This window comes from Zootoca vivipara, chromosome 12 (genome assembly GCF_963506605.1).
Source record: "Zootoca vivipara chromosome 12, rZooViv1.1, whole genome shotgun sequence".
In the NCBI taxonomy this organism is placed as follows: Eukaryota; Metazoa; Chordata; class Lepidosauria; order Squamata; family Lacertidae; genus Zootoca; species Zootoca vivipara.
In genome coordinates this window covers 39402380-39421389 of record NC_083287.1, presented here as the reverse complement: position 1 = coordinate 39421389, position 19010 = coordinate 39402380, and the positions used below count along the sequence as shown (strand labels likewise).

At 37.1% G+C, this 19010-nt stretch overlaps 1 protein-coding gene across 7 annotated transcripts in view; it reads left to right on the top strand.

Moving 5' to 3' along the window:
- Nucleotides 1-19010, top strand: part of MPP7 (MAGUK p55 scaffold protein 7) — an 88650-nt gene that overhangs the window by 47644 nt on the left and 21996 nt on the right. For all 7 annotated transcript variants that reach the window (XM_035130417.2, XM_035130421.2, XM_035130416.2 and 4 more), the window contains exons 4-11: nt 4081-4158; nt 6082-6162; nt 10952-11083; nt 12789-12870; nt 13468-13553; nt 14065-14139; nt 14329-14525; nt 15024-15088. In XM_035130417.2, coding sequence (XP_034986308.1) covers nt 4081-4158; nt 6082-6162; nt 10952-11083; nt 12789-12870; nt 13468-13553; nt 14065-14139; nt 14329-14525; nt 15024-15088 — 796 coding nt within the window. The remainder of the gene's footprint in view (nt 1-4080; nt 4159-6081; nt 6163-10951; nt 11084-12788; nt 12871-13467; nt 13554-14064; nt 14140-14328; nt 14526-15023; nt 15089-19010) is intronic.

Genomic DNA, 19010 nt, shown 5'->3' with positions numbered 1-19010 from the left:
GAGAGAGAATTTTCAATACATATTTTGCATTTGGATTGTTTAATTTGGATTAATGTTTATAGTATTGCACCCTTGTTCTCCAGTTATGGCCACTTTACAAAACCAGTAGCTTTTGTTTTCACAGATAAAGGATGTTGCAGACAAGTATATATCACCACCTCCTCTCTTACAACATAATGCATTGCAGCCATCAGTTCACATTTGCTCCTCATCTTCTAATGATTGCTGCTAATGACCAAACATAAATAACATTGCGATGTGAAGCCAATTGTAGATTTTCATTGAAATGGAGATTGTAGAAGTAATCTGCTGTAGCCTAGAATAAAGGATAACATAATGGGTGTGCTTTGGGCTGCTGTTGAAAGCACCTTTGTGTGCAAGTTTCAAGGTTAAAAAGTCAAATAGAATTCATTTCTAGCTTTGATGCTATGTCAATAATAGCGTGCATGGAAGGAATCAGTGTATTTCAAGAAGGAAGAAGTCTTCAAGCAAATTCATTTTTTAAAACTAAAAACAACAACAATAGAATATGGTTTTACTAAAGATCTCTTGAGGGACCTCGGGCTTTAAAGGAGACAAGGTTTAGTAATGTTCTGTGTACAGTGCATGTATAAAAATAGGTTTATTGCTAAAGCGTCATGTTCTCGTCTCAAATGGAAGAGATTAATTCAGCTTTCGAAATGTCCTGAAGAGTGTACAAGTTCTAAGAAACTTGAGCTTGAAGTGCACAACAAAACCTCATCCAATTTTGGACATTCTTTCTGCAGTAGCTGAGCAGGGAGTTTGGCTCAAAAAGGGGCAGAGAAATTTATCTTGGAGGAAGGGTGACTTGTTTGGCTTTAAAGTGAATTTCCTCTACCCACTAAGGGGACCTCTTCCTATAAGCAAAGTCATCAAAAGCTTTCCTTACTTACTGAACAAAAAAGTACACTTGAATGAAGTCTCTGAAATGTCAAATAATAGTTGCTTTATTGTGTTGTGTGAGGAACAAAGAAGTCAAAGTATAAAGTTGCTTTCAGAAATATCAACTTTAAAAAAGGAAAGGAAAAGAAACTGTGTGAGGAGTAAAGGGGGTTTATAGCCCATATTGAAACTATTCTGTTCAAATGGGCAAAAGTAGAATGCCTTTCTGCATTATAGTAGTTTCCTATTAATTTGGATCTTGAAATATATTCTTTGTCTGGAACTACTGTTGGTAAGTAAAGCAAATATATTGAAGTAGAAGGCAGAATAAAAGTAATAAAACTAAAAACCTGGTGCATATTGAAACATGGTACTAAAGTTAATAATTCTTAGTTAATGTTGAAAGTGAAAGGTTAGTACAATTATTTTACTGACCTTTTAATCGTGGCTAACTAGAATTTCAAAGTCATTTCATACCCTAGCTTCAAATCAAGATTAATAGTAAACCTTGGTTAAAATTAACTCTGGTTAAGTTTTGTGCTACCATAAGTTTGAATAATAATAATAATAATAATAATAATAATAATAATAATAATAATAATATATTATTTATACCCTGCCCATCTGGCTGGGTTTCCCCAGCCACTCTGGGCGGCTTCCAACAGAAAAATAAAACACAGTAATCTATTAAACATTAAAAGCCTCCCTAAACAGGGCTGCCTTTAGATGTCTTCTAAAAGTCTGATAGTTTTTGTTCTCTTTGACAACAGATGGGAGGGCGTTCCACAGGGTGGGCTCCACTACCGAGAAGGCCCTCTGCCTAGTTGCCTGCAACTTGGCTTCTCGCAACAAGGGAACTGCCAGAAGGCCCTCGGTGCTGGACCTCAGTGTCCGGGCAGAACAATGGGGGTGGGGACGTTCATTCAGGTACAGTCTGGTGTAGAAGATTTGGAGGGAGTAGTGGGGAAGGGAGTTGGTGATGCTATGCCTCCTTACAGATCCTTAACCCAAAGTCTGCAAACTTTGACTTGCTAAATTACCAGGGATTATTTATGATCCCTCCTTTTCTCCAAGTCCTGTGGCTTGATGTCTGCTGCAAGTGGAGAGTTATTTTTTTCTGTCTTAATGATGGGTTTTTGTAGATTGCAACACAGTGCAACGAGTTCCATCACCTATCTGGAGCTGAGAGCATTCAGATTTCAAGAATACAACAAGAACAAGGATATACTGATCCATATCAGCAATGTAGCTACAAAAGTGTATGTGAACAGACAGGAAGGCATGAGGCCTGTGACTTCACTAAAAGGCATACAAGGTTTTAAACTGAGCAGGAAAAAAATCCTGTTGTCGGAATATGTCAGTAGACAGAGACAAGGTAGCTCACTAGTTGAGCCAACAAATTCTGAAAGATGCCAATAGATGTTTCACTTGAGGTTGTTGCTTCAGGGATCCTGATACAGCCCTTCCCTTGTTTCCTTGATAAAAGTCTACTCCCTACTAGTTCAGGGGTTGCCAACCTGATGCTCACAGGTGTCATGGCATTTAAAACCAAATAAAACATAGGCACACATGCTCTAAGAATAATAAAATCAGTGCAACAAACTAAAACAATTAAACCACCCATACAGACTTTAAAGACAACGAAAGAGTTTCATCAGATATAAAATTGATCTTCCATAGATGACTTGAGTAAACCTCAAGGAAAAGTTTCCTTTTAAAAATGTTTTCAGTAAGCACCGAAACATCACTCTAGGCACCTGTCTGATTTCAGCTGGTTATTGATTCCAGAGAGCTGGACCTGTAACACTAAGACCTTGTTTCTAGTACAACGGAACCTCGGTTTTTAAGCGTCCCGAAGCCGAAAGATTCGGAACCTGAACACCAAAAACCCAGAAGTAATTGCTTCCATTTTTGAATGTGCCTTGGAAGTCGGATGGCTTCTGCTGCATGTTTTTCCATTTTTTTCAATGGATTTTGCTGACCTCCCATTAATCCTCAGTTTTTGAACGTTTCGGAAGTCGAACGGTCTTCCAGAACAGATTACGTTCGAAACCTGAGGTTCCACTGTACAGATTAAGTGCACTGTATTTTTTATAGAACAACTTGCCCCGTGGGGCTTTGGTGGTATGGTTAATGAAGACATTTTTATGCTTGCTTATTTTGTATAGCCAGGTAGTTGACAGTTTTAAAATATTATGTTTTATATGTACCTGTCTGTTGTGTTTTGTTTTATTATACTACTGTAAACAAAAATGAAAACAGAACAAAGTGCTAATTCCACTACTTCAGTCAAGGGATAGCAATAAACAATTACATAAGATGCTAAGATCTGAAGTGTTGATACATCACAAGTACTTTTTATTCTCATTTCTTTATCAGAATGTTATTTTTTTATCTTTAGAATTTTATACAGACACATTTTATGCATACGGTTTTGACTATGTTTATTGAAAATGAATAAATGTGAATTATTTATTTATTTTAAATCGCAAGTCCTTAAGTATAAAGTGCTGGTGTAAAAGATATAGAAGGCAACAATGGGAAGATGAAGTGCTCAGTGCTACTATAACTATAATCCAGCAATGATATATCTGTTGTCCCCACTGGTGGCAGCCAACTGAATACATTAAGGATGCAATCTTATGCATATATACCTGAGATTAGGCTCCATTGAAAACAGTAGGACTTGCTTATGAGTAAACATGCATAGGATTGCACTCTTAAGATTGTCTTTATGATAAGGAAAAAATTGGGGTTGTACAATGAAATTTTGCTTTAGACTGGTAAAGGAAGTACTGTTTTATACAATCAATAATGAATTAAGTTGGCTTAATTCATGAGTTGGCTTAAAAAAGGTTTCAGGCATATGGATTGAAAGAAAAGACGTAAATGATAAGGAAGGAAATATGTGAGAAATATAAGTCCAGAAAACCTAAAAGAGGGAAAGGAATAGCAAATGTTTAACTTTTCTGTGGGTTGATCTACGTACCCAACATTTTTTCCATCTGACTTCATACTCTCAGTGCTTCACTAGAAGCTGATGATGAATTATATCTACATGTTCACTGCTAAATGCTTCCGTAAGTTTGTTTCTTTGCAAATGTTTAACTTGCCAACTTGTGTTGTCAGATTCTACTTCTACTGCTAAGTAAACTGCTTTCTTCCATTATCTCCTAGATCCATGAAAAACTGCATTACTATGAAAAACAGAGCCCTGTGCCCATGTTGCATGGCGCATCAGCCTTGGCAGATGATGTAAGTGTCCCTGATGAGGCCATTGGCACCATATTTCCCCAAACTGTCTGAAAGCAGAGTATAGAATCAGTATATGAATGGGACCGTGTGAGCTGGTTGTGCAAAGGTTTCCAGCGATTTGTCATCACAGGATTGCTAATGTTGTTTTGATTTTTATTAGACATGTTTCTTTTATAAATACACAGCATCTAGATAGACTCTTGTTCAGCCTTGGTACCACAAAAGAAAAATGGCAGGTTAGAAGTCTACAGTAAAGGTGAAGCTGTTAGCGACTGGTGTGTTATGAGAGTCATAGTCAAGAGGAATGTTTTCTAAAAATAAAGATAAATGATATAGCTGAAGTGCTGACAGAATATGAAAAATGACTGATAATACTAAAAGAAATGAGGCTTATGAAAGATATAGGAAGGGGTTGTCAGAAAATAGCTGTTTAAAAAAGAAGCAGAGATTTATATATATTAAAGCTTTCCAAATTACTTTCATAACTAAAAACTAAAATCTAGACGGGTTGGCATTGATAGAGTATTTAATTTCCTGCTACTATAATTTTTATTAATAAAAATCAAGCCTGCCTTTTCTGCATTATATGGTGAATTCTACAACCCTGATGAATTGTGTGCACACCTGTATAAACTATGACAGAGCTTGAGGTAGGCAGAATAAAAAGTAAGTTAAACTGATTTAAGTGAAACTCATGCATGCTTGACACAGTGGGAGCACACTCAAGGGCAATATTTGGTACAGTACAGTTTTTTTTGTAAACAATCTATATAGAATACATTGATGGTATGTGTGGTTGCCCATTGTAATTTCTTGTAGGTAACAGTACTCTTAAAAATGATTTGACATAATCATACACAGAATTGCTTCAGGCCAGTAGAGATATAAACACAATTTTGCAGATTCACTTTCACTGTTGCTGGATGTTCCATCATTGTGAGGTGTTGCAAAATTCAGAACAAGAATGTTTCGAACTGAGAGACTCTCTCCCGAGAACTTAAAATGTACCCCCAAATTTGTCCTTGTTTCCTTTATTCGAAAGCATGGATGCAGAACCTGTAGACCTCAAGATGATTTTTGGAATCCAACTCCCATCACCCCCAGCCAGCATGACTAGTGGTCAGGAATGAAGGGAATCATAGCCCAGCAACATCTGGAGGGTTAGATTCCCCATCTCTGTTCTAATCCTGTAGCAGGCATAACATGTTAAGCCTAAAACTAATTTTCAGATGAGTTGAGTAATCCTGGCATTTGATTAACCTGTTGTATTTTCAGGGTAGTGTTTTGTGATATAGTCCATATATGATTGAGTTTCTTATTGAAGGTGATCTTTCAGCCTTTAGAATGCATTTATATCTGGTAACCTAATACAAGCCATGTTCCTGTGATTAACTTGTCTGACATTTAACAAGCTGCTTGTCCTGTGTATGTAAACATGATAAATTTGAGACTATTAGCACTATATGGGCACTCTGCTTCCTTATCCCAGCCCTAAACAGAATAGCTACTGTGGCGATTTGGAAGCAGTGTGGATTTCACCACTTCATTCAGAAGCTGTTTTTTTATAGACAGTGTCAATGTTTGATCCAGTCATTTTTACAAGCAGCCCTTTGTCTGCACGCAAAGGACCATTCACTTAGATGAAGTGCAGGGATTTGCCCTCATTGCTATAAATCAGAATGTGATCTGGGTGTGCTGGTGCCAGATATGATTACTTTAGTCAAACACAGTTGAAAGACCTGGCCAGAATTTAGCATGAGGGCCAGAAAATGAAGAGTAATGATTGATAGTCTGTTTTTCTTCATGCTGAACACACTGGAAAGTAATAACCTTGAACAAGATTGATTCCTGGTTGTCACTGACACGCTGAGTAAAACAATGCTCTTGCTAATGTTCTTTGTGTCACTTCAATCCCCTTTGCAGCTGGCTGAAGAGCTGCAGAGCAAACCACTAAACAGTGAGATCAGAGAATTGTTGAAACTACTGTCAAAACCCAATCTCAAGGTGAGGATGTGTTGCTTGCACCTGTTGAAATGAACACATGGTTGCTTCGCTTAGCTTTCAAAGTCTGCTAAGGATTTTGCTGTATATTTCTTGAGTCCATGTGGATATGCAAAACTGCAGGATTTCCTTAAGTAGTTTAAAAAGGGCTCTATCACACATTGTGGTTAGTTATTGATATTTGCAAAACACTTTTAGTGTATGAGTGCAATTGGATATTCTGGTGGAAATCATACCTTGCATCTAAGCAGGCCTTTGGGGGAGTGCTGAGTCGAAGCAACTTCACATTTTTGTTGCATGAGAAATATGCCAATAAGAAATAACCTGACAAATAAAACTTTTATTATGAGTATTTTGTTTGTTATCATTGTCTGCAAGAAACATGTAGACTACATAGTTACAGATAGCCTCCACTTGCTTGTATTTGTAGCTAATTCCATTAAGACACATTTTGCGCTTCTTCCTGTCCTGCTTTTTTTCTGTAGGAGTGCAGAAACAAGGAGTGCTGGCAAACCACTGTGGCACTCTTGGGAGAGAAAGCAAAATGGCATAAACAGTTGTACAGATCTAACATTGCCTGAAGGCAAGATATATGCTGCATATAATACCTTAAGGCAGTCTCTCTTCCATACTGTTTTCTATCATAATGTACACACACACAAACACACACACACACACACACCCCAACAACTGGGGAAACAGCCAAGTTCTTCCATTCAATAAATTTATACTGATTGAAGATATACCTCTGTTAAATTTCAGTGTAAATTGTGCCAAGTTTAATTTTGTTTTAAAGCAAATTCCTTCTCAGTTACCACTCTGAATAGATTTAATTAACATTTTAATAAAGCACCAAAGCTACTTTGCATATCAAATTCCATATATTCCTCAAATGAGTGTGTGCTGATATTACTTGCACCTGCCATTTCTAAGAATGGTGCAGCTCTTACAACCACTGCAGTCACAGAGATAGCTGCTGCAGGCTGTATCCCAGTAGAAGCTGGTTCACGCAGAAGCCATTCCATACAATCCTGTGCATGCTTCAATGGAAAGAAAATGCAGTTGTTTTGTATGTATGAGGCAGCCAGAAGCTGAACTGAATCTCATACTTTAAGAATTGTCACAATAGGGTCAGCAGAGACACACAGAGATGTATTTGGCAGCTACTGCACAGTGTAGAACTATTTGTTGCCTGGAGCCATACAGTAAGACTTTTGGCTTTTGCTAGGTAGAAATAGAGAGGGTGCAGTTTTATTACCTATTTAAATTGCAATTATTTATCCTGAAATCACTTGCTAGGAGTTGTAAATAAACATATTTCCAAAGGCCCTTTATCCTCTTGCAACTCACCACCATGGGAAATTTATCTAAATTAATTGCCCGAATATCTTAAACAGTGTTTGGGGTGGAAGCAAGTTAATTGGACAAATTGTTGGGAAATGTTTTATTGGGGGGGGGTGTTTGTGTGTCCCCTAAGTGAATCCTGGGTAATCAATATGAACTGGGATTAAAATTCCAAATAAACCATATCTTCACAGAACAACATCTAAGTCAAAGAATCTAGTGGATTTCAAAATACATTCCATCCTTTACTGGATGAGCTTCATGGTTAATTACAAGTTTTTGCTCCAAGCCAGGAAAATACTATTACACTATTGGCTTGTCTCCCCCTCAGTGGTTTCTTTTTGGCTTCAGTGGATTCATAAGAAACTTTGGGTAGATTATTATAAGCATTAATTACAGGCCAAAGCAGAATGTTCCATGACATATTTGTTAATCATACCCTTATTTGAAACAAAGATATTACACTTTCATAGGAAGCAACTAAAATAGAAACATTATTCGTGTAAAATACACTTTGGCTGTGCTGCTTAATACCAAAGAAGCCTATGGCCCTGATGCAGTAGTTGGCAAGGATAGAAGTGATCACAGTTTAACCTGCTGCAAAACCAATTATTTGTGGTTGCTGAGCTCATACGCAAAGTCTACTGAAATGCTTGTGGATTTCTGGATCTGGATGTTAATGAGGCTGGTGCATACCTGCTTGGAGGTTGCCACGAGTGTCAATAAAGTGGAAGTTGCATTGGTCTTCCCAGGATCAGTGGTTTACTAGTGGGAGAACTGCTCCTGCCTTTGATTAGCTGTGCTTCAGCTACTTAAGTGTTCTACCATTAGTGGTACCTCGACTTACGAAGGCACTCTTTTTAAGTCAAAACCTTCGGTTGTCGAAGCGTCCATTTTGCGCATGCACGAAGCATGATTTTGCACTTCTGCGCATGCACGGACTGTGCGCACGGGTTTGCCGACTTCGTAAGTCGAAACCTTTGGAAGTCGAGACATTCGGATGTCGAGGTACCACTGTATATATAAAAAGGTGTTGTATGAAATGAAGTACACTGTTTTAACCTGTCTCAGTTTGGTATATGAATGGTCTTTTGTGGAATAAAACATAAGCTTCTTATGTCATATTTATTTATGCATAAATAACTGGGTACTCATGGCGTGTCAGGTTGCTATGAGTGAATTTGAAAATCTGTGCACATAAATCAAGCAACAGATCTGTCTCTTTGAAAACTGTAAAGCCAGAAAACAACAAATCAAATATCTGTCTCAGATCACTCAGGAAGGAAAAACAAAGTGACATAATTTTCCTCTTGGATGTTTTATTTTAAGAAACAAAATAAAAAAAATCCTTCTGGTAGCACCTTAGAGACCAACTAAGTTTGTTATTGGTATGAGCTTTCGTGTGCATGCACACTTCTTCAGATACACTTCTTCAGATATTTTAAGAAATTAACCCTGAACTGTGTACAGATCATTTAAGATGGATCAGTAAAAATGATGTTCCCTTTATTGCAACATTAAATCTGTTACAGATTCAGATGTCCTTTTTATTTTATATAATATCATAATTGCAGATACAATTTGCATACAGCCAGAACAAACAACTACAAGTAACCAAAATGCTCATTTTCTCTTGGAAGCAATTTACAAGCCTGCAGAAATTGTCTGACTAGAGATCATGGTAGCATATATGTCTGCTTCAGGTGTGAATGGCTCTACAATGTTATTGTTTAGGGTTTTGTTTTGTTTTGTTTTATAAAAAGGAACTTGATAAGTAAAGGACAAAGGATTCTATCCGATGCAGTCGGCCCATTAGCACAATGGCCTTTACCTGTGCAAAAGGGCTGCTTCCCCTCCCCCTTCAAATCTGTTCTGGAGGATTGGGAGAACCCTCAGAACAGCTTGGGGTGGGGGAGAAGAGAGAAAGAGAGGAAGTCTTACTGCACAGACAGAGGTCCTTGTGCTTCGGGAGTAATTTCATTGGACACTACCCAAAGCACCTGATGATTGAAAAACTCATTTTTATCCTTCTGAAAGAATGGAAAACTGAATTAGTAAAATTAGTAAAATGGTGGCAAGAGGTGCAGTCGGAAGGAATTTTAAACAGATTGCATGAAGTGTGAACTTTTAAGAATAGCTAGACAGTCCAAAGTTACTAGCCCTGAGCAGGAGTAAGCAGGAGTGTAAGAAGGCAAAAAGTCACTACTTTTGTGTTGACTAGTGGATGTAAAACGTTCAAAATACTTTCAGGATGGGAAATTGCCTTTTTTGTTACAGAAAGTTACATACAACAATAAAACTGAAAATAGTCTAATATGATTTCAAATACTGTATATACAAATATAAATATGCAGTTGAGTTACACTAGTGGAATTTTAATACCCCTAATCTGTATTCTTTTGACAGTATCAGGGGCAAGTAATATCATTGGGGTAGAGTTATTGTGGTCATCTCCACTTTCTAAACTTCTGAATTAGAATTAGGAACAGGCATTTTAAATGTTTCAGAGAATTGTAGAGTTTGGAATGGACCATAAGGGTCTTCTAGTCCAACCCCCTGCAGTGCAGGAATCTTTTTCCCAAAGTGGGTCTTGAACCTATTACCATGAGATTAAGAGTCTCATGCTCTACCAACTGCATTATTCTTTACAGAGCTATGCATTGTGAAATGATAAATGATCAATGCTTTAATCTGAAAAACATTGCACCACATCTAGACACGGCAAGGGGTTTCTCAGTATTCATCTCCAGCTAGATCATGTCTAAGAATTTAGTTGAACATCAATATTTATATTTAGGTAGTATAGGAATTTGAATCATACCTCCTTTAAAGTTCTAAATATGGAGCATGTTTATATTAATGAATCACACACATAGAATTGTAGCTAAAACAAAATAACTTTTCCAGAGCTGCCTGTGTGAATATGATCTTACTTTTAGATTGTGAAACTGGAAATGTAGAAGATTTTCCAATAGCATCCTCTGATGTAAAGACAAGTTGTAAGGTACACATAGTATTTGTTCATGGAAAGAAAATGAAAAGATTAAAGACTTCAGCTTGCATGGGATAACTTCCTCTTTATTCATGCCTAAGGAATTTACAATTGTATTATTATAGTTTTGCCAACTTTAATAAAGGGTGTCCTCCAAACCAAATGAGGGGAAAGATGTAACAAATATTCTTTTGCTCTCTCCCTGCTATGTTCATTCAGTTTCAGGGTGTGTAGCTTGCTCCAGTAGTAACTTAAGCAGACAAGTACTTCACTACTGAACTGTTCACACTTCCAGTTAGGAAAGTACTGTCCATAGGCTGAGACAAGAATTTAATAACAGACAAATGGTCAGATGTGAGCCCTGCAATAGTAATAGCAAAACTGCATTAGTGGTAAACTTCCATTTTATCAAGTGCCAATTGTGAATTGGGGTTTTTTATATGATTTTTTTTTCAGGCTTTGCTTTCTGTGCATGATACTGTTGCCCAAAAGAACTACGACCCAGTGCTCCCTCCCATGCCTGATGATATTGATGATGAAGAAGACTCTGTGAAAATAATCAGGCTAGTGAAAAATAGAGAACCGCTGGTAAGGTGGTTTAAAAAAAACAAAAACCAATAAAAATCATAACTGACTCTCAAAAATATGAGCCAGTGTCATTGCACAGTTTTGCACAAATTATACACTAATAAGGGGGACTTTGAAATAAAATTTCTGCCTGTTGGAGGACAGGCTATTCGTGTTTCTTGGAGTGGGGTAGGAAATGTAGGAAAGTGATGGGGTGCTAATAAATATGAGTGGTGCACAATATTTGTGCTCCACCATGACCAGCAACCTTTTCATTGACACTGAGCTGATTGGTATTGGTAAGGCAGCTATGGCAATGGCTTGCCTCACCAAAAGGGTATGGGAGAATGTGATGCAATGGCTAATACCAAGATAAGATCTACCATGCTTACATATTAAGCATGCTGCTTTATGGAAGTGAGTCATGGTCAACTTATACCCTCCAGGAGCGATGCCTCAACGCTTTCCACATACGCTGTACAGTATCAGGATGATTTTGGGCACCACATGGCAGGTACTCTCCCAAGCCCCAGTTCCCATGATGTTCACACTTCTGTCTCAGTGATATCAACACTGGCTTGATCATGACCACAGAATGGAAGATGGCAGGCTCCCAAGGATGTGCTTTATGGGGAGCTGGGTTCAGGCACCAGGTCCATAAGCAGATCAGCTCTGCCATATAAAGATGTCTTCAAATGTGACATGAAGGTTGGCAACTTTGACATCGCTGTGTGGGAATCCCTTGCAGACAACTGCAGTGCCTGAAGACAGGCAGGCAGGTTGTGTATGCACAGTGAGCAGAGGAAGAATGACTGCTAGGGAGTAGAAATTATTGCACTTCAGAGATATAGCAGCTAGGGGAAAGCACTTCAGCAAGGCTGGTTAGGTATATGGTCTGGGGAGAGAGGTGTGACCTGGGAAGAGTTCAGAAGGATATATAGGGAGGCCGGCCCTGGAGGGCTGCGTTCGGTCTCTGAGCCTGATGTTCCCCACCCCTGGCTTACTGGCGCTCTCTGCTGATAGGAGATCTGGTCAGATTTAAATTACAAAGTTCAGTTTCCATTTCAGCCCATCTCTGTTGCCACAAATCACTGCAGAGAAAGCTTGGTGGTGGTAATTTGTAGTGTGAATGAAAGTAGTAACTCATTCCTGTAGGCTTCCACAGCAGCCATCTCCTACATATGTCTTTGTTCATGCTGCTGCACTTGTCTTGTACATGTTTTATAATTGTAAAAACAGTTACCATAATGTAAGAAATATTCCACTTTTTAAAAACACTGAATCCTTCACCATGTGTTTTCCAAAGCAGTACTGAAATGTAGAATGATTTTCAAGTCACTTAATTTTGCTTGGTGAAACTATCCAAGATTCCCCAAGACTCCTTAGTCCAAATAGTAATTACTGTGTTTTAAAGTGGGATGTTATTTTAAGGATAGATAATGTGGGTGATGTGGAAAACTCCTCTGAATGTAGTCTTTTAAAACAAAAACAAAATCTGCCCTCTTGCACTCTTCTATATGTAGTGCTAATGTTTTCATTGTTCAGTACTCAAACACCTCACAAATACTTTAACACCCAGGGAATAGAGGGGTCCTGATAACTTCATTTGTAAAGACAGGAATCTCAAATATAGTATTTTCCTCAAGTTACTGAAAGGTTGCTGGTAGAAAACTGTTCAGTGTAGCCCAGCATTAAATCATAATAATGTTTCAATTTATTTTTAAAGGGAGCTACTATTAAAAGGGATGAACAGACTGGAGCTGTTGTTGTGGCTCGAATAATGCGTGGAGGTGCTGCAGATAGAAGTGGTAAGAATGTTTAAAAGTGTGATTGCTGGGATGTGATGGCCAGCCTAGTGCTTCAAATGAATTCTAAATTGCTTGGTAAAAGTAGGTAATTGCATCCAGAAACCTTTTTGTGGTTTCTGCCATGTATATTATGTTAGATTATTGTGATAGGATGGATCTCTGATAGGATTTTGGTATTATGGATGCAATTTTGCAGTTTGAAAATTATCTCATTAGTGAAATACATTTAGAAACTCAACAAGAAGGAAGGTATCAAATCAACCTCTCTGTATTGCAGTTTCACAGTTGAGCACTTCTCTGCACTAAGCATTCATATGCTCTCCTGTAACATAGGTTCTTTGAGCAGAGAGATTAAAAACAATCACATTACAATAAAACTATAGTAATATTAAAATAAACAACTACAAACACAATTCTCTTTTGCCTTCCCCAAGAAAGAGATACAGAGAGACCTTTCTATAAAATTGCATTTGTCTAGAAGAGAAGTAGAAATCTGTTGTGCTTTGCAGAGTAGGAATGACCATGACTTGAAACAATGTTAGATATGCACAATTGTATTGAACTTTAAAATGGTTATTAAATAAATATGCTCCACAGGTCTCATTCATGTTGGTGATGAACTTAAGGAAGTTAATGGAATTCCTGTAGATGATAAAAAACCAGAAGAAATTATACAAATTCTGGTAGGTTACAAATGGAATGATTTAAGGCAGTTGATTATGAGCTTAATGGGTTGTGTTACAACCCCTGGCATGTGATGGAGGCAGGAGCAAAGAACTCTGGGAGGCAGGCACAGTCCTCAGTTTTTTCCTCCTGCCTGACCTTAGCCTTTCTTCTTGCCTTTTTTCTTGTATTGGTTATTTTTATATCCTTTATTTCTTGGTTCATTAACTCTTTGATAAATCAAGAGAGGTTGTTCACTTCTTTATTTTATGGTGTGTTTTTTAATCCATAACAATTGATACACAACTTGATTGTAAACACTCTGTTAACAAACTTTTGCATAAATTATCAGAACGTGTCTGTTTTTAGGACAGAAGAGAATATCGTAGCACAGCCTATTATAAAGAGGTACTAAGATGTTACTCACATCAAGTTAACAAGCACTACAAATTACATTAGCTCTACCTTCTTTCTTGTTTTTGTTTAACTTATATTGAATGCTTTAATAATTTGTTTTTCACATCTTTTTAGTCTCAGTCACAAGGAGCCATTACATTTAAAATTATACCCAGTATCAAAGAAGAAACTGCATCTAAAGAAGGAAAGGTAAGAGGTTCTTTACTTAGAAAAAGGGACTTACTCAGATTGCTAGCTGAAATATATTTTGTACGCATATGTAAATGTATTTTACAATTGTATTTTTACACATGTTGTTTGTATGCCAATAAGCAATAAAAACGGAGACTGGGGGTTGTATTAAGACATTTAATTACAAATAAGACCTTCTTCTTCCAGATCTTCATGAAAGCTCTGTTTGACTATGATCCCAGTGAGGATAAAGCAATTCCCTGTAAAGAAGCTGGACTTCCTTTCAGAAAAGGTGATATTCTTCAGATCATGAGCCAGGATGATGCAACTTGGTGGCAAGCCAAGCTTGAAGGTAATGCCAATCCCAGGGCAGGCTTAATTCCTTCAAAGCATTTCCAAGAAAGGTGAGCAGTTTCTGATTTCTCTGATACTTAAAATGTGATCAGTATATCTTTGATATAATTGTTATGCCTGCACTTAAGGATTATAAAGTCAGCAAACTTTCAAGTTTTGTCTTATGGTAAAATGTCTGAACTTTGTAAGTTGTTGCCCAAGTAGTTTTGTTTTTTTTATTTGTCTATTCACATTAATAATGACAAAACCTTATATTTGTGATCCACCTTGGAAAGGAAAAACATATGGAAAATAGTCCATTGGTATCTGTATCTTTATTGATGTACTATGTATGAATAACAACTGCAGCTGTGTTTGGAGAACATAAAAAACCCTTCTAGGATTAAATTTCATAGACTTTGAGTAGACTGCATTGTTTAGGAATATGTCTTCTAAAAATCAGGATACTTTGGAAAAGACTGATATGGAGTGTTAATCTCAAAATACTGTAGCTATGAAAATTAAAGAGTTTTGCTTCTCTTCCTCCCCTCCCCCAAATCATTTTATAGGAGGCTTGCACTAAGAAGATCAGATGTACAGGTTCAGCCCTTGAAAGTTTCCAATAGGAAATCATGTAAGTCTGCTTAGAAATCATACTCCTTTGTTCACACAAATTTGGCTTGTATCTTAAGATATATCAGCAGGCCGAAACCTGTGATGCTGTAGGAATGGGATTTTCATGATAGAAAATGGTTTATCCCCACTTCCGACATCAATACTTATGCAAAACCTATTCCCTACAGTGAATAAAATGATAAATATGCAAATCTCTAATTATTGGAAGGGCATTCTTAATGACTCACTGGGTATAAATACTACACAAAGGGGACACCTGTGAAGTAAGTGCTTTTTTCAGGCTTAACCATCTACTTTTGAAACATAGTCCAACAATATCTGGAGGTTGTGTGAAGCTGCTTTGGAGTATGTTTTTAGAACATACCAATAAATAACATGCTGATATATGATCTATTACCACTCTTACATGCTTATCAAATTTTCTGTCTGCTTTTCTCATTAGAACTGAATTGGACTTATAAGAAGTGGGTTTGATCCAAAATATGCAAAAACATTAAGGCATATCTTTTAAAATGTAGCAAGAATATTCTAGCAAGTACTTTTTCTGTGTGCCTAATTAGAATTATATCAAAAGCAAATGATGTGAAAGCACAGTATCATCATGGACTGAAAATAGCATGCTTGAAGGTTTCAGGGTTCTAGTTTTTAAAAAACACAGTAGTTCATTCTTCTATAGAACACAGACAGTAACGTTCTCTAAACCAAATCATTTTATTGGCGTACTTGAAGTTGGCGTAATTGATGAACCACTTTCTGTGAGGTTTTGGAAAATTAATATAAAATGGTTGCATGGAATTGTGTGTGTGTGTGTGTTGCAGGTCAGGAGCATGGAGAAGCAGTTATTTATATTTGTGAACTGGCTCTATTTCTGACATAGGATAGCACTGGACTACGTTTGCATGAAATTGGTGGCATTTGTTATATGGTGTAACTTACACACATGTCCTTAAACTTGTCATTCATTTGATGTCATATGTCTTCAAAAGAGAGCATGAACCATCAGTAATTAAAATCAGTTAAACTAATACTGGCGAAAACAACTTCTTTCCAACAGAACCATGGTAGTTTGCTTTTATATTTAAGCTGTATCACATGTGTTCTCATTCATATGACTAATAATAATTTAATATTTTTAATCCATAATTAGCATGGTGTAATGGATAGGGTGGTTAATCTCTGAAAGACCTAGTAAGTGTATAACCAAAATAAAAGAGTAATTTTGATATTAAATATGAACTGAATTATGTACTTTTTGAAATTTTCACTAAGTGTGAGAGAAGAAATATTTAATCACTGTCAAACATTTATATAGTTCAATATCAATATCATGTGATTTAGTATGGTGTGCATTCAAGCAAGATGCAACCTATTTTATTATTTTGAGAATTAATTGTGCACGATTCAAATTTTATGTGGCGCCCAAACACTGAAAGTAAAACTCATTTTGTCAAATTCTACACTGTGTTCACTCTGTGTAAGAAAAGCAAGGAACTCCTTATACCACTATCTGTTTTGTCAGGAAGCCAAGCACATCTTCACTGTTCTTTCAAACCTAGTATTCTTCCTGACATCTGGTGAGGAGTCTTCCAGCAGACTTTGACCTTACTTTTTATGATTATTTGCAGTCCTAAATTATATACATAGTCAGTGTCATCTTGTCTTGGGTCACTTGCTGCTATGGTGACGGCATTAACACAGGCTTCATCTTTGGAGTTTGCTGTGTCATCAAACAGAAGAGTGCATTTGATGAATTTCAGTATTTTTGCCTAAAAGTTATCCATTTAAAAATATATTAGCATTTTTTGTTTTTATACTTTCTCACACAAATCTTTTTATGTACAAATTTTGTTAAATATTTTCTGTCTGGCTAGGAAATTCAATTTTATACCTTAAGATTTTTATACTTCTGCAAAAATCTTTGTGATCCTGCTTATGAGAGTTTGTCAATTGATGCTCATTTATAAAACGGAGCTGCTGTGCATTGTGATGCAGGCAAGTGACTGAACTGCGTGGTTCCTGCTTTCCCCCAAATATACTGGATAGAGTCATGCATCTGTTGTGCATAGCAAATGGCAAACATTTAGAACCTTGTCGCAAAGCAGTTGCATGTTCAACTAATAATGAAACAGATCCTTGAGATAAAGCCATCAGTTGTGTTCCAATTTACATTCAAGTAATTTGTGTTACTTCATCAGCCCAGTTTTTTGGTCAGTTCCTTTTCTTTTGCATGCTTAATTTTTTCTTTATCCAGTCTAACCAAACTTCCCTTTCCATCTTAGAGAAATATATAAGGAAGTGGAACCCAGTTATTATTATTTGCATTGTGGCATGCTCCTGTTCAATACACACATGTACACAGCCTTTTTTCATCCACCCCCAGCCAGCCAAGATTTTTGTTCAGTCACATTTTAGTATTTTTGTATTGTATATTGTTTTAAAATCTACTGTTTATTTTATTTTATTTTAATCTTTTCAAGTTGCTTTGAGATTTTCAATAGAAAGTGACTGATAATCATTAACATCATAATGCTCATTGAGCATGCTCAGTCTCCAGTGTGCTGTTTTGGAGTTTCTTGGCTATTTCTTCCCATTAACCCCCCCCCCCCCAATCTCTGTTTTGTGCTGTTTTAGCTGTATAAGGGCTTGATATCTAAGAACTGAAATGGTGAACAGAATTTATAATTCATGCCAAATTTAAGTAGGCAACGTTATGGAACTGAAATGTTGGATACTTTGGTTCACATCAAAGTAGCAGTTACCCACATTGGTGACTAATAATAATGCAACGTCATGGATTTTGCTCCATGCGGGAAGCTTTCTTGTTCATGTAGCCTCCAAAGGGGTTCAAGCATGCCAATGGAAATCTGGTGTTTCCTTTTGAATGCGAGGGGCTTTCATGATAATGATCTGGCCAAGTTTTGTGTTAACAGAGCTCACACACTGCTCACTTCATAGATGCAAACCAGCCTTAATAGTTCAGGTGGGAAAATTTATCCTCATTGAAAAAATAAATTCTGAAGGAAGATTTTCTTCCCTAGTAAGTATTTGTCCTCTTCTTCATTTCTTTCTCAGCTAAGCAACTAAGCTCTTCCTGGGTTCAAAGAAGGCAGGCTATGACAAATTTAGCAGGGGCCTATAATTTAATTCTGTCTTAACAGTGCAATCCAAAGTGTTTGGATTTGGCAGATCTTTGGCTTTCTTGGCTGAGAAGGTAATGGTATTGCTCATAATACATTGTATCAGTTGTAAAGAGCACATATATGAACTATTATTAATCCTTTGCCTCTTAAGAATGCATTTAAGTACAGTGGTGCCTCGCTAGACGAATGCCCTGTAAGACAAATTTTCCGCTATACGAATAGGTTTTGCGATCGGAGGTTGCCTCGCAAGACGATGAGGTTTTTTATGGCCACTACAGCTCCCATCCTTCATGACCATTAGCCATACTTGCTAGGGCTGATGGGATTCAGAGTCCAGCAACATCTGGAGAACCCCAGGTTCCCTACTTCCGGGCTCAGACAGCTTTTCAAACTGTGTGCCATGACAATGTGTGGGTGTGTCACACAAATGCTCCCTGTGCTCTTATAAGGGGTTAGTTTAACCTCTGGTTTGCTAGTAGAACTGAATCACAAAATGATGCATGTCTAAAAAGTGTGTCACCGATATGAAAAGTTTGGAAAGTTCTGGGCTAGAGGAAGTCTGGATGAAAGCAACAACCTGTAGACAAGTTCAACTTAAGAGTGTAACCATTTCAAAATTACAGTTGAAAACCCAGTGACTCTTACTTATGATGCTAAGCAGAACATGACTAGTTAATGTGTTGTTTTTTCATCCCAGGGCTGGTGCAAACCTTTCTGTCTCTTAAACAGTGTTAGGGGAACATAGCATTTGCATATGCACCAAAAAAAACTTACACATTT